Below are 13,200 nucleotides of genomic sequence, written 5' to 3' on the forward strand. Positions count from 1 at the left end.
TCTCTAGGCATAAGGGGGAAAGGGAGAGGGGGGATAAAAGGCTGGGTGAGGAGAGGATTCCTGGGTTATAGTTTGCTAAACCATAAATCCACTGTGTCTATTCAGTCCATGATTTTTAGTCTCTAGCAAAGTTATGAATTTAAGCTCTCAGGCACGTCTTTTGAAGGTGTTGTGCAGCTTTCCCTTGAGGATGAGGACTGAGGCCTTGTCTACACTGCCACTTCACAGCGCTGAAACTTTCTTGCTCAGGGGTGTGGAAAAAACATACCCCTGAGTGCTGCAAGTTTCAGCACTGTAAAGTGGCAGTGTAGACAGTAGCTACTCCCCTCGTGGGGCTGGGTTTTTTACTGCGCTGGGAGAGCTCTCTTCCAGCACTGGTGCCACAACTAAACAACCACGGCAGCGGTTTAATGTTGGTAGTGAAGACATACCTTGAGAGGTCACATATAGAACGATCCCTTTGTGACAAAGTGTTCGCCCACAGGTGATGGTGTTTGTCTTTTACCATTTTTCTGTAGGAGTTCATTCAATAGCACAGCAATTGTCTCATTCAGGGCTATAACCAGGGCAGGGCAAGCGAGGCAGCCACCCAGGATGCAAAGCAACAGGGGCAGCTTGGGCTGGTGGGGCTCAGGGAGGGAGCGCTACCTCCAGTCCCTGACTCACCTCAGTGGGTCACCCAGGCATGTAAGTACACTGGATGAGCTACACCAGCAGCTCTCAGCCAGGGGTGCAGGGCCCTTAGGAGGCCACGAGCAGGTTTTACGGGGGCCGCCAAGCAGGGCCAACATTAGACTCACTGGGGCAGAAAGCCGAAGCCGTGCCATGCAGGGCTGAAACCCGGGGCCCTGCCACCCAGGACTGAAGCCAAAGCCTGAGCAACTTAGCTTCGTGGGGGGCCCTGTGGTGTGGTGCCCCGGGCAATTGACTTGCTTGCTACCCCCTAACATTGGCCTTGGCTTTTATATGCAGAAAAACAGTCATGGCATAGGTGGGCTGTGGTGTTTTTATTAGGGTGACCAGATAAGCCCTATAAAATATCGGGATGCAAGGGGGGGAGGGGGGGGCAAAAAAAAAAGTTTCAAAGGGGCCGGGAGCATTAGCAGGCCCCGGCCGCGCACGCTGCCCTCCTCGCGGAGCCTCCCACCCCCTGATCCACCACAGGCATATGCGGTGCGCAGTGGGTCCGGGCAGGGGCAGCACGGAGCGGGCAGGGGCCGGGTGGGCGGCGTGGGCCGAATTCCTGCTGCTCCCAGGGTGTCCCGCGCCTCTCCCTCCGACTCGCGGATGCGGCTACTTCCCAGTGGGATGCGCCTCCCGCTGCCCCGGCCACATGCGGCGCACGTCCCCGCGCCTAGTCTCCCTCCCGCCGGGAAGGAGCCGCTGGACGCGCGCCGCATGTGCCCGGGCTGGGGGGGGGGCGCATCCCGCCGGGAAGGAGCCATAGCTGCGAGCGGGAGGGAGAGGCACGGGGCTCCCTGGCAGCAGCGGGGATTCGGCCCGCACTGCCCACCCAGCCCTGTGGGCTGCAGGGCTGGAGCAGCCTCCAGGCTGCGCTCCTGGCCCTAGTGTGCAGCGGCCCGGGCAGGAGCCGTCTGGCGCAGCGGAGGACTCAGAGCTGAGCCAGCCCCTCCCCCCCCGTCTCCCTCCCATGCCAGCCCCCCTTTGCCCACCCCGTGCCTGGGTGCCAGAGCTGACTCACCAGCTCCAGGATCCAGGAACCGCCGCCACCCCCTCCCTCCAGGCTTGCGCCGCCATGGAGCTGCAAGCCTGGGAGGGAGGAGGAATGCTGCGTGGTTGGGGAAGAGGCGGGGCCAGGGCAGGGATTTGGGGAGGGAGCCAATGGGGAAAGGAGGGAGCGGAGCCGGGGCGGGGGGGCGAGCACCAGAGCGGAGGGCAAAATTTCTTGTTTGTCCAGTGTTCCGACCAAACATTGGTCGGGACGTGGGACAAAGAAGCAAATATCGGGACAGTCCCGATAAAATCGGGACATCTGGTCACCCTAGTTTTTATAGCATGTTGCGGGAAGGACAGGACCTCAGAAAGCAGGGCCGGCTCCAGGCACCAGCCTAGCAAGTAGATGTTTGGAGCAGTCAAGAGGAAGGGGCGGCATGTCGGGCTCTTCAGCAGCAATTCGGCAGCAAGTTCCTCGGTCCCTCTCGGAGGGAAGGACCTGCCGCTGAATTGCCGCTGAAGAAGGAAGCAGTGCGGTGGAGCTGCCACCGATCACGGCTTTTTTTTTTTCCCCCCCCGCTGCTTGGGGCGGCAAAAACCCTGGAGCCGGCCCTGTCAGAAAGAATAAGACTGAGAACCCCTAACCTACAGCATATGCTGTGATAGGCTTGTGTAGGGCCTAGGGCCAGGGAAGTTGAAAAGTGTGTTGCAGGCACTGTTCGTCATCATACCAATGGAAATATGTCTTCAGGTTTTGTATCTGTTCTGGTAGTGTCTGGTGCTGCTTTGGGTTGGTGTCTAATGGTCTATGGCAGGGTGGGCAAACTTTTTGGCCTGAGGGCCACAACTGGGTATAAAAATTATATGGCAGGCTATGAATGCTCACAAAATTGGGAGTTAGAGTGCAGGAGGGGGTGAGGGGTTTGGGGTGCAGGAGTGTGCTCCGGGCTGGGACTAAGAGGTTTGCAGGGTGGGAAGGGAATCAGGGCTGGGGCAGGAGGTTGGGGGCATGGCAGTGGGGCTCAGGGGTGCAGGCTCTGGGCGGCGCTTACCTCAAGCAGCTCCCGGAAGCAGTGGCATGTCCCTCCTCCAGCTCCTAAGTAGAGGCGCAGCCAGGCAGCTCTGCGCACTGCCCCATCCACTGGTGCCACCCCCACAGCTCCCAGTGGCCATGGTTCCTGGCGAATGGGAGCTGTGTGGGGTGCGCTTGGGGCGGGAGCAGCATCTGGAGAATCCCTCGGCTGCCCCTACATGTAGGAGCTGGAGTGGGGACATGCCGCTGCTTCTGGAAGCCGCGCGGCAAGCCCCCGACCCCGGTCCCCAGCTGGGGCGCCAGAGCAGGGCAAGCCTCCCCGATGGGAGCTCGAGGACTTGATTAAAAGGCCTGACAAGCCGAACGCAGCCCACGGGCTGTAGTTTACCCACACTGGTCTATGGAGAGCTTGCTTCTGACTCTGAGTTTGGAGAGTTAGGGAGGTTGTTTGAAGGCCAGAAGAGGGAGTTCAGGAAAGATGTCTCTCAGGATGGGGTCTCCCTTGAGTATGGGTTGTAATTTTTCAACGATACACAATATGGATTCCAGTGTGGGGTGGCAGGTTAACATTTGCAGCCTATTGGAGCATTACACTTCATTTGTATAAGCTATCAACTAGCCTCTCAAGGTTGTGTCTGCACTAGACTCTTCCAATGTCCCACTGTTCTACCACTACATATCTGCACTGGTAGCAGTTATGAGTTACAGTGTACAGCAGATGTTGTCATTTTAGCCACCATGTCAACTAATCCTGCCCAAAGCAGGTCAAAACATAATAATTAATGGCAACTATTGCCAGTGGCCTGCCTACATTAGTACTCCCACCACTAGCGCTGTGCAATTAGTAAATGTTAAGCATATTCCCCTGTAGGCAAGGCCGAAAGGAACCGAAAAGCCCAGCAAGGTAAGCATTTGCTATTAACAGACCCACGCCCTTGACAATTGTATAGCAATTGATTGATTTACCAGTTGAGTCCTGGGTAGTCCACACTACCCTCCTAAATCAGTGTAAAGTTTGCACAATCCAGGTGGGACATCTGCCAACTTTCAGAGGACAGCTTCAGCTGGCAAAACTTGTTAATCTGCCAACAGAGTGCCCTCTTCTGCAACCACTCTCCTCCACCACGATGTGGTATATCGCCCTCCCTTGCAGGGTCATTGTCAAGTAATCCTTTCTGACCCATGTTCCTGCTCTGCAGTTTCTCAGCCAGCCAGCCAGCCAGCAAGCAGTACCCACTGACAAACTGCAATCTCTCCCCTTCTGCCCTCCCTCCCCCAACAGAATCCCCCACAGGACACGTTTTCTCCTCCTCAGACTGAGGTACTACTCAACAGGAGGATGACAATACTGGAAGAGGGCATGAAGGGGGCAGGGACTGGAGATCCACAGCGGATGATTGCCTGAGGAGCTACAGAGCAGGAGTTGAGGAGCACTGTAGGGGAAATGCGGAGATCTCCTGTAGGGGAAGAGTGAGGGAGGCCTTCAACTGGCTAACTACCTTGTGCACTGGCTGAGCAAGCTGGCAAAGTTGACAGCACCCAGGCCAGCACACAAGTGACTGAGCAAATGAAAAGATCCAATAGCTGGAACTTGAGTCTAAACAAGTTGATTGGAAATAAGAACATTTTTTAAAGTATCGAACAGTTTACCTACAGCAGTGGTAGATTCCCCATCACTTGAAGTCTTCCAGTCAAAACTGGATGTTTTTCAAAAAGATATTCTCTAGCTTAACCATAAATTATTTGAGGCAGGTATCATGGGATATAATTCTATGGTCACTGTTATGCAAAAGGTCACCCTGGATGATCATAAGGATCTCTTCTGAACTTAGTCTATGAACTTCAGTGGAGGTTTTATTCCTATAAATTTTGGGGTAACTGACCTAAATTGATTGTGGCCTCCCTATCAAAGTGTGTGTGTGTGTGTGTGTGTGTGTGTGTGTGTGTGTGTGTGTGTGTGTGTGTGTGTGTGTGTGTGAATGCATTTCAATTAACTGATCTCGCTATTGTAGACAATGTCATATTAAAGCATAATACAGCACATTAGACAGGAATTTAAAAGGCAGTCTTGCTGCCCTCCTGGATATCATGGAAGTGTCTTCGTTAATAAAGAGAATTAGTCAAAATACACTTTTAAAGATGATGTTATTTCAATTGAGGCTGTTGAGATTTTCCCTTCAAAGAATATTCAGGAAACAATCACTAGGATGTGATATACTAAACTCCCTGCATCACTGGTTATTTGGTTGCTATCCGGTAACATTCAGGGCACAAGGTTACGTCTAATAAAAGTTGCTTTGTGGACATTTTAGAGGTCATATTAGACTATCCCTTGAGAATTATTCAAATCATCAAACTATCAAGAATTTGCTTTCCTAAAGTAACAGAATACCTGTGACAGTTGGGGCATAGGGAAGAATTCTATCTACTTGCTAATCAATACTCTTGCAAAAGATTATACTATCTGTAACTGTTCCTTGCCTTCATCTGCTGGCTTTATACTTCTGCATGATTCGATGTCTGGACATCTGTTCTGAAATTGCTCTAAGTTATTTATCTTACTACAGTGAAGCCTAATTTTTCAGAAAGCAGCTGCTTTTTTCATGAGGAAAACACACACACAGTTAAGACCTGATCCTGCATTCCTTGTATACCTCAAAATGTCCATTGTCTTTAGGGGAAGGATTAGGTACACAAGAAATGCAGATGGAAATAGGCTCTCTTGCTTTGAATCAATCCAAAGGTTTCTTCAGCTGATTCCACAAGTATCCTCACTTACTCTATTCTTCTTAATTTTTACAATGAGATAGTAACTGGGATTGTCAAAACAGACTTCAGGGGCTTTAGACAGACTTTAGGGGCTTTAGACACATCTTTCATTAATAAACCAAAGGAATGATTAAGTTCTGAATTTATAACATGCTACAAGCTTATTCTATGATTTTCAAGTTTATGCTTGTTTTGCTTAGAAAACTTCTTAAATACAGAATTCTGTTATTGAATGGTTTCTGATTTTTGTAGTGAGGTTACATCTCTTTTCACAAAATATAAAAAAAGCAGGAAACATAACAGTGAGTAACAATAAAACTTAAGCCACACCTACTACTGAGAAACTCAGCGATTTTCCTCTATTTCTAGTAGAGTAATTCTAAACTGTAGCATTCAACACCTCTACTGAGTTTCCAGGTTGAAATACAGCAATGGAACCTTTACAGCATCTGTTGTTTTTGGAAACAGTCACTTCACATCTGTTGTCTCTACAGTGCAATGTCTAAGAAGGGTGTAAAAGATACTTTATAACAACCAGTAGTGTTCCTGTCAAAGTAATTTACAGATTCATACCAGATCCTAGGACTGGGTTTCCTCATTTTTACACCCCGTAGAAAAAGTTTTAATTGAGGTACTTTTTGAAGTAGGCAACAAAGCAACACCTCCTAATATGATCATCAGATCCAGTTCTAGTGAGTGACCTGGAAGAAGTTTTTCAAATGATTAAGGGACGAAGTAATCAAAAAGGTGGCAAGTTTTCAGAGTTCCTTTTCTTGTATTTTTAACATTAAGCAAAATCGTATGGGCCCAGTAAACTATCAATATTTCCGAAAGGGGAGATTTCAGACCCTTTAGCAGTAGTTTTGAGTTTGACAAAAAGTAACAGGGAAACTCCTGTAAGATTAATTTTGTGACCTGAAATCCTTATAACACAAAATGGTAACACGTGGTATTTAAATACGGATCTGCGATGTTTTGCTTGTAATTATCGGGTTTCCCTTGGGGGAGGAGGGCAAGGGAAGGAGAATTTGAGTTTGTTTGGCAAGTTACCGAAATGATTACATAGGAAACTTGTTTATTGCCTCATTACTACCCATTTCCTTCTAACTAGATAATCTATGTATTCATTTAAATCAAAAAGGAAGGGAGAGGAGCCTGTTAGCAGAAGCAGCATAACAACTTCTCGCTCTGGTTTTGTGCCACGTGTTTAATTTCCTACAAATACTCATTTAATAGCTTGACCGCCAGCTTCTGAGGAAGATTTACATTCCTCCCCTCACCAACTTAATTTCCTAACACTAGATTTTTTTTTTTCTTTCTTGGTTCGAAACCTGACAAATCACAAAATTTGCCACCACCAAAAATAAATCCCACCGTATTGCCACCCTCCTGGCTCACTGAAACGCTTGTTCCTGCGATTACAGTAATTACAGCCCCAGCGTGAGCTCCATACAAGCGCTAAATGAAACAGCACATCAATTAAAAAATAAACACTCCATTCTAGGAGTAAGACAACCCCCTGGGATGTCCTAACAAGCGTAAATGAACCTGCCAGGCTGCCGGCCTCCCCGCCTCCTCCCTATCCTCTCTCATTTAAGGTGGTTTGGAAAGTGAGGGGGAAGGGTTAATTGAAGCACTAACAAGTGGCAGATAAAGAAGCTAAAATCTCCACCGCAATCTCGTTTTACCTACATCCTAGAAGTGCAACTTGAAAGCGAGCGATTAGTTCGGAACCCATGAAACTATTAGAATCAAACGAGGAACAAGAGATAGAACTAACTAATAAAAATACTGTCACCTCCTGCCTAGATATTGTTCCCTACTGAGTACCTGTTGGAGAGATTTGTCCAATCGACTATTAAAACCATGTTTATTTTACATATCTGCCTTTCTGAGGGCGATGCTGTGGTTTTTTTAATTAATTATTATTATTAAATAAAAGACTAAAAATTAATCTCCCCCCCCCCTTTCGAAAGGATATTTGGGCTGTTTCACTGAACCATTAAATCTCCCTCACTTTCGGGATTCTTACTCAACTAGGCATCATCTTAGGCTCATCCAAGTAACTACGCTTTGTATCGTGGGTAGATGCTTTATATCGTGGGCAGATCCTTCCTGAAATGAAACTTGGAACAATTATTTAGAAGGTGGGTAGCAGTCCAGTGACAAATTGATGGCAGGCTACATCTCCCCCTGATGTCAACTGCTCTGAGTAAAAACCGGGGAAGAAGATAGCCCTATATTATCAACAACGTTCTGAAACGCTTCTTTCAATTCCTTCCCCCCAAAACCAGCTGGTCTGATTAAGACCAGCGTTATCATTAATCCAGCAGAAGGAGACTTTACAAGAAACAGCCAACCACCATGTCAAGCAGTCAGATGAATAGGGTTTATAAAGTCAAACTTTAAACATTAAGGATGACTTTGTGCCATCACTTATTAAGCAGAAATTCTTCTTAATGTCACTATCCCCCCGTAACTGAACTCAGCAGAGACTTCTACTTTACAGCTGATGCCAAGATCTGGCCCCTAAAGAGATGACAATTTGGGGGCACAAACATGGGCATTTATATAAACTACCGATGCTCTTTGATCTCCAGGTACCAGTAATGACTGAAAGACTGTCAGGGTTTATAGGATGGGTCCCCCAAGGCCTACACTGTATTAATTCAGAATTGATTTAGTTATTCCTTAGACTTTCAAAGCCATGTGCAGCATACGGAGTTGTGCTCCATCAGCTCCCCTTAATCCTTATCTGTGCCGTTGCAAAACAATTCTCAACAACACTGTAAACTTGTTCTCTCCAGGCAAGAGACTTACGTAAACTTAAACTTATCTATGTTCCACTGCGTAGAATCCAAGCTCCGACTGAAATTTTCATTGCAGGGCGATATGATCCTGCCACCAAGTGTAAACAGGATCTATTTTAAGCAGCTCCTGGTGAGGAAGTACAGCCACTCTAAAATGACACACAAAATTTAACCAGCTGTCAGTTTCACTGGGATAACTCAAATTCCATATAAATATCAGCTTAATGAATTGCTCTGTTTGGTGAGTGCATTTTAATGCTTTTTTATATCTCAGAGACTAAAATGTTGTTAACTTATGCTTTATCTGCTGCATATCCTTGGTGGTAGCAGACATCATTAATAGCTTACACTTTTTTTGACAGATGCATTGTATATGGAAGCCCTAAAGGCACAGTTATGGTTTTAGAGACACGCTGATTTAAAAACCCAAACAAAATATGTAAGACCAGGAGGCTAAATCTACCCTGAGCAGTGTTTTCTGCCACCACTTCAGCCAGTGAACGCTATTCCCAGGATTGTCTGCAGGTCCAAGCTCCGATCTGGTTGGGATTTGGCCCTAATATTGTGTAGTATATTCCAATACAAGCAGAGGAACTAATACTTGCAATGTTTTAAATTGTTTGCAGAAACCACTGAAGATCGACGCTCACTGGGAACGCGTTCTCAGGAACACTGGCGCTTTAATACCTAGAGGATTTTAAAACACAGGTGAAAACTTATTCTTACTCCTACGCAGAGCAGTAGCCAGAGGTCTCTGAAACCATACCACGAAAAGAGAAAGAAATGCCCCCAAACTAGAAGGGAGTCTCCTCGTCCTTGCTTAAGCAATTCTTATCACTACTTGCCTGCCAGGAAACATTTACAGCTAATAAACTGCACCTTAAAGGAACAGACATCGCCCCTGGAAAATCATGAGGGATAACGAGCACATCGGATTTTGCAAACAAGGTGCTGAGGGCAGAGCGCTGGGTCCGTTCCACCTTAAGGGAGGTTGTGGGCCGGCTTCCCTGCTCCCCGCCCGGAGGCCGCGTGATAGGTGACTGGGGCGCGAGGGGCGGGGCCTGGCAGCGCTCGGTATAAATATTCATGAGAGCGCAGTGACCGGCCTGGCGCTGCCGGGGCCGGAGAGCGAGAAGTTGTGCAAAGGGCGCTGTAGCTGCCGAGACCCAGGTGGCTCCGCAGCGGCGCGGGGGGATTACAGCGCCTGCGGCCGGACCGTGCTGCTGCGGGCTCGGGGAGGCTCGCGCGGCTACAGGGGCACCGGGGACCCCCTCCCGGGTGGTTCGGGCCGGCTACTGGGGGCCGCGGAGGCTAAGTCCGTGGCTCCGGGAGCTCTCAGCCATCTTGGCTGGGCACCGCAGGGACTGAAGGCGAAAGTTGCGGCGCCCGGCCGGGAGCTCAGCGGCCGCTGGAGCAGCGGGGAGCGCGGGTGCAGCCCCCGAGCCGACCGGAGATGAGACAGCGGCTGAGAAGCCTCCTCCGAGCGGATTGAGCGCGCACACCCCCGCGGGCTTTACGCGCCTGTTCCTGGACCCGGAGCGCTGCAGGAGGCGCGGAAGGGGGCTGTTTGCGGGGCTTCCCCCTGCCCCGGACAGGCGAGAAGAGGCGTCCCCAGGGCTGTGTCCTGCCCGGCCCGGCGAGCCCTGCGGAGGGTGGCGGTGCGTTGCCGGGCACCTGCAGCAGCAAGCCGGGGGGCTCACCCTGCGGGCAGAGGCGGGACGCGGGGCTGCCTGTAGGACAATACACCCCGGAGGCGGGGCACCCCGGGAGAGGCCATTCCTCAGGGCGTTTGCGGTGCCCCCGGCGCCTTCCGCTACTAGGGGGCAGAGAGGACTCGGCGCTGCCGGGCGGCCGCCGCCTCTCGCCGAGCATGGAGCGGAGTTACCTGCTGGAAATCACCTCGCTGCTCGCTGCCTTCTCCCTGCTGCAGCGCTCGAGCGCCGCCGCCTCCTCCGCTGCCGCCGCCGCCGCCTCCTCGGCCAAGGAGCTGTCGTGCCAGGAGATCACCGTGCCCCTGTGCAAAGGCATCGGCTACAACTACACCTACATGCCCAACCAGTTCAACCACGACACGCAGGACGAGGCGGGGCTGGAGGTGCACCAGTTCTGGCCGCTGGTGGAGATCCAGTGCTCGGCCGACCTGCGCTTCTTCCTCTGCAGCATGTACACTCCCATCTGCCTGGAGGACTATAAGAAGCCGCTGCCGCCCTGCCGCAGCGTCTGTGAGCGGGCCAAGGCCGGCTGCGCCCCGCTCATGCGCCAGTACGGCTTCGCCTGGCCCGACAGGATGCGCTGCGACCGCCTGCCGGAGCAGGGCAACCCGGACACGCTGTGCATGGACTACAACCGCACCGACCTCACCACCGCCGCGCCGCCCCCGGCCAAGCCCCCGCACCGCGGCGGGAAGGCGGGTGGCGCTGCAAGGCCCCCCGCGGCCGCTGCGCCCCCGGCCGAGCTCCCCCGCAAGCCCCGGCCGCCTCCCCCTTGCGAGCCAGGCTGCCAGTGCCGGGCGCCCATGGTGTCGGTGTCCAGCGAGCGCCACCCGCTCTACAACCGGGTGAAGACGGGGCAGATCGCCAACTGCGCGCTGCCCTGCCACAACCCCTACTTCAGCCCGGACGAGCGCGCCTTCACCGCCTTCTGGATCGGCCTGTGGTCGGTGCTCTGCTTCCTCTCCACCTTCGCCACCGTCTCCACCTTCCTCATCGACATGGAGCGGTTCAAGTACCCGGAGCGGCCCATCATCTTCCTGGCCGCCTGCTACCTCTTCGTCTCGCTTGGCTACCTGGTGCGCCTGGTGGCCGGGCACGAGAAGGTGGCGTGCAGCGGCGGGGCAGGAGCCGGCGGAGCTGGGGCCGGAGCTGCTGGGGCCGGCGGGAGCGCCGCGGCGGGGGCCGCGGGCGGGCGGGGCGCGGCAGGGGGCGCGGCGGAGCTGCAGCCGGAGCTGGCGGTGGCCGAGCACGTGCGCTACGAGAGCACGGGCCCGGCGCTGTGCACCGTGGTCTTCCTGCTGGTGTACTTCTTCGGCATGGCCAGCTCCATCTGGTGGGTCATCCTCTCCCTCACCTGGTTCCTGGCCGCCGGCATGAAGTGGGGCAACGAAGCCATCGCCGGCTACGCGCAGTACTTCCACCTGGCCGCCTGGCTGCTGCCCAGCGTCAAGTCCATCGCCGTCCTGGCCCTCAGCTCCGTGGACGGCGACCCCGTGGCCGGCATCTGCTACGTGGGCAACCAGAGCCTGGAGAACCTGCGGGGCTTCGTGCTGGCGCCGCTGCTCATCTACCTGGCCATCGGCTCCATGTTCCTGCTGGCCGGCTTCGTCTCGCTCTTCCGCATCCGCAGCGTGATCAAGCAGCAGGGCGGCCCCACCAAGACGCACAAGCTGGAGAAGCTGATGATCCGCCTGGGGCTCTTCACCGTGCTCTACACGGTGCCGGCCGCCAGCGTGGTGGCCTGCCTCTTCTACGAGCAGCACAACCGGCCCCGCTGGGAGGCCACGCACAACTGCCCCTGCCTCCGCGACCAGCAGCCCGACCAGGCCCGCCGCCCCGACTACGCCGTCTTCATGCTCAAGTACTTCATGTGCCTGGTGGTGGGCATCACCTCCGGCGTCTGGGTCTGGTCCGGGAAGACCCTGGAGTCCTGGAGGGCCCTCTGCACCCGCTGCTGCTGGGCGAGCAAGGGAGCCGCAGCCGCCGGGCCCACGGGAGCAGGGGGCGGGGGGCAGGTAGCTGCCGCGGCGGCGGGGGGACTGGCAGGGGGAGGAGGCGGCGGCGGCGGTTCCATGTACAGCGATGTCAGCACTGGCTTAACGTGGAGATCGGGCACCGCCAGTTCTGTGTCCTACCCCAAGCAGATGCCCTTGTCTCAAGTGTGAGAGCTGGAGAGGCCAGTGGGGGGGGGGGGGGCGCCGCTGGCCTGTATGAAATGCTTCCTCACTGTTTGGTGCCGTTAATGAACCCCTAATGGTCCCCATTAGCTACGGCTTGTGCAGAACAATTCAGCCGGCAGAGGCCCCAAGCACTAGCCCCCCTCCTTCCCCGTCTCCATTCATATGCAGGGAGCCTGTATTTCAAGGCGTCAGCTTAGTATTGTGCTGGCAGAAAAGGGTGGAGGAGGCTCAGCAGTTGCTGCAGCGAGCAGGACAAGAAGTAGTTTCTGATTCTCTCTCTGGACTTGCAGTAGAGCCCCCTTCAACGGAGGAGGTTGATGGCCTGATGGGACTGCAGGTTTTGGGTATTAACGACCAGGCAAATGCCTTAAACACACACATCATGTCTTAATTATACACCCAAAATAAATACGGGTTTTGCAGTAAACAATGTATTTATATAATTATTACTTTGTACAAATATGTAAGATATGTATATATCCAAAGCTATACAGTCTGTACATTTTTTTGTAAAAAGTTTAGAGGCTCCCCCTGTAAGAGCAAATATTTGAGTATTCTATTTTGTCAATAAAATGACTTTTGATAAATGATTTTTCCAAGCTTCCCCCTCCTCCTACCCTGATTATTCCAGATGTTGTTAGTAGTTAACTCTGTCACTGAAAGATGTCACTATAAGCTATATTAACAATGCAATCCTTAATGCAGTTACTTATCTTTAAGTTAAAATGTGAGATTTAAGAAAAACAATTTTAGACTGACTTGTTGAATGTTCTAAAACCTGAGGTGCCTTACCGTAATTCTTTGCTGCTCTATGCTTTGTAAGCCATCACACTGTATGTAAACTAAAGTTGTACAAGGCAGTAATCTCCCACATGCCTTGTTATGTATCCTGTAAAATGGATGTTATTTTAGGAATGTGAACACTCACACTACCTTTCATAGCTATTGTCTGTCTTTTGTAAGCACCTGCCTTTAGAGGGGCTGCATACGGCTAAAGTGTAAAGGTTAATGTTTCAAATCCA

The 13,200-nt window shown here is 52.1% G+C and overlaps 1 protein-coding gene across 1 annotated transcript; it reads left to right on the top strand.

Moving 5' to 3' along the window:
• Nucleotides 1-9,327: 9,327 nt before the first annotated feature.
• FZD8 (frizzled class receptor 8) lies at nt 9,328-12,768 on the top strand. The gene has a single exon (XM_005315568.4). It carries the CDS (start codon nt 10,157-10,159, stop codon nt 12,161-12,163), a length of 2,007 nt encoding a protein of 668 aa, XP_005315625.3. The 5' UTR covers nt 9,328-10,156; the 3' UTR covers nt 12,164-12,768.
• Nucleotides 12,769-13,200: the final 432 nt, after the last annotated feature.

The sequence above is a fragment of the Chrysemys picta genome, chromosome 2 (genome assembly GCF_011386835.1).
Source record: "Chrysemys picta bellii isolate R12L10 chromosome 2, ASM1138683v2, whole genome shotgun sequence".
NCBI classification, from domain to species: Eukaryota; Metazoa; Chordata; order Testudines; family Emydidae; genus Chrysemys; species Chrysemys picta.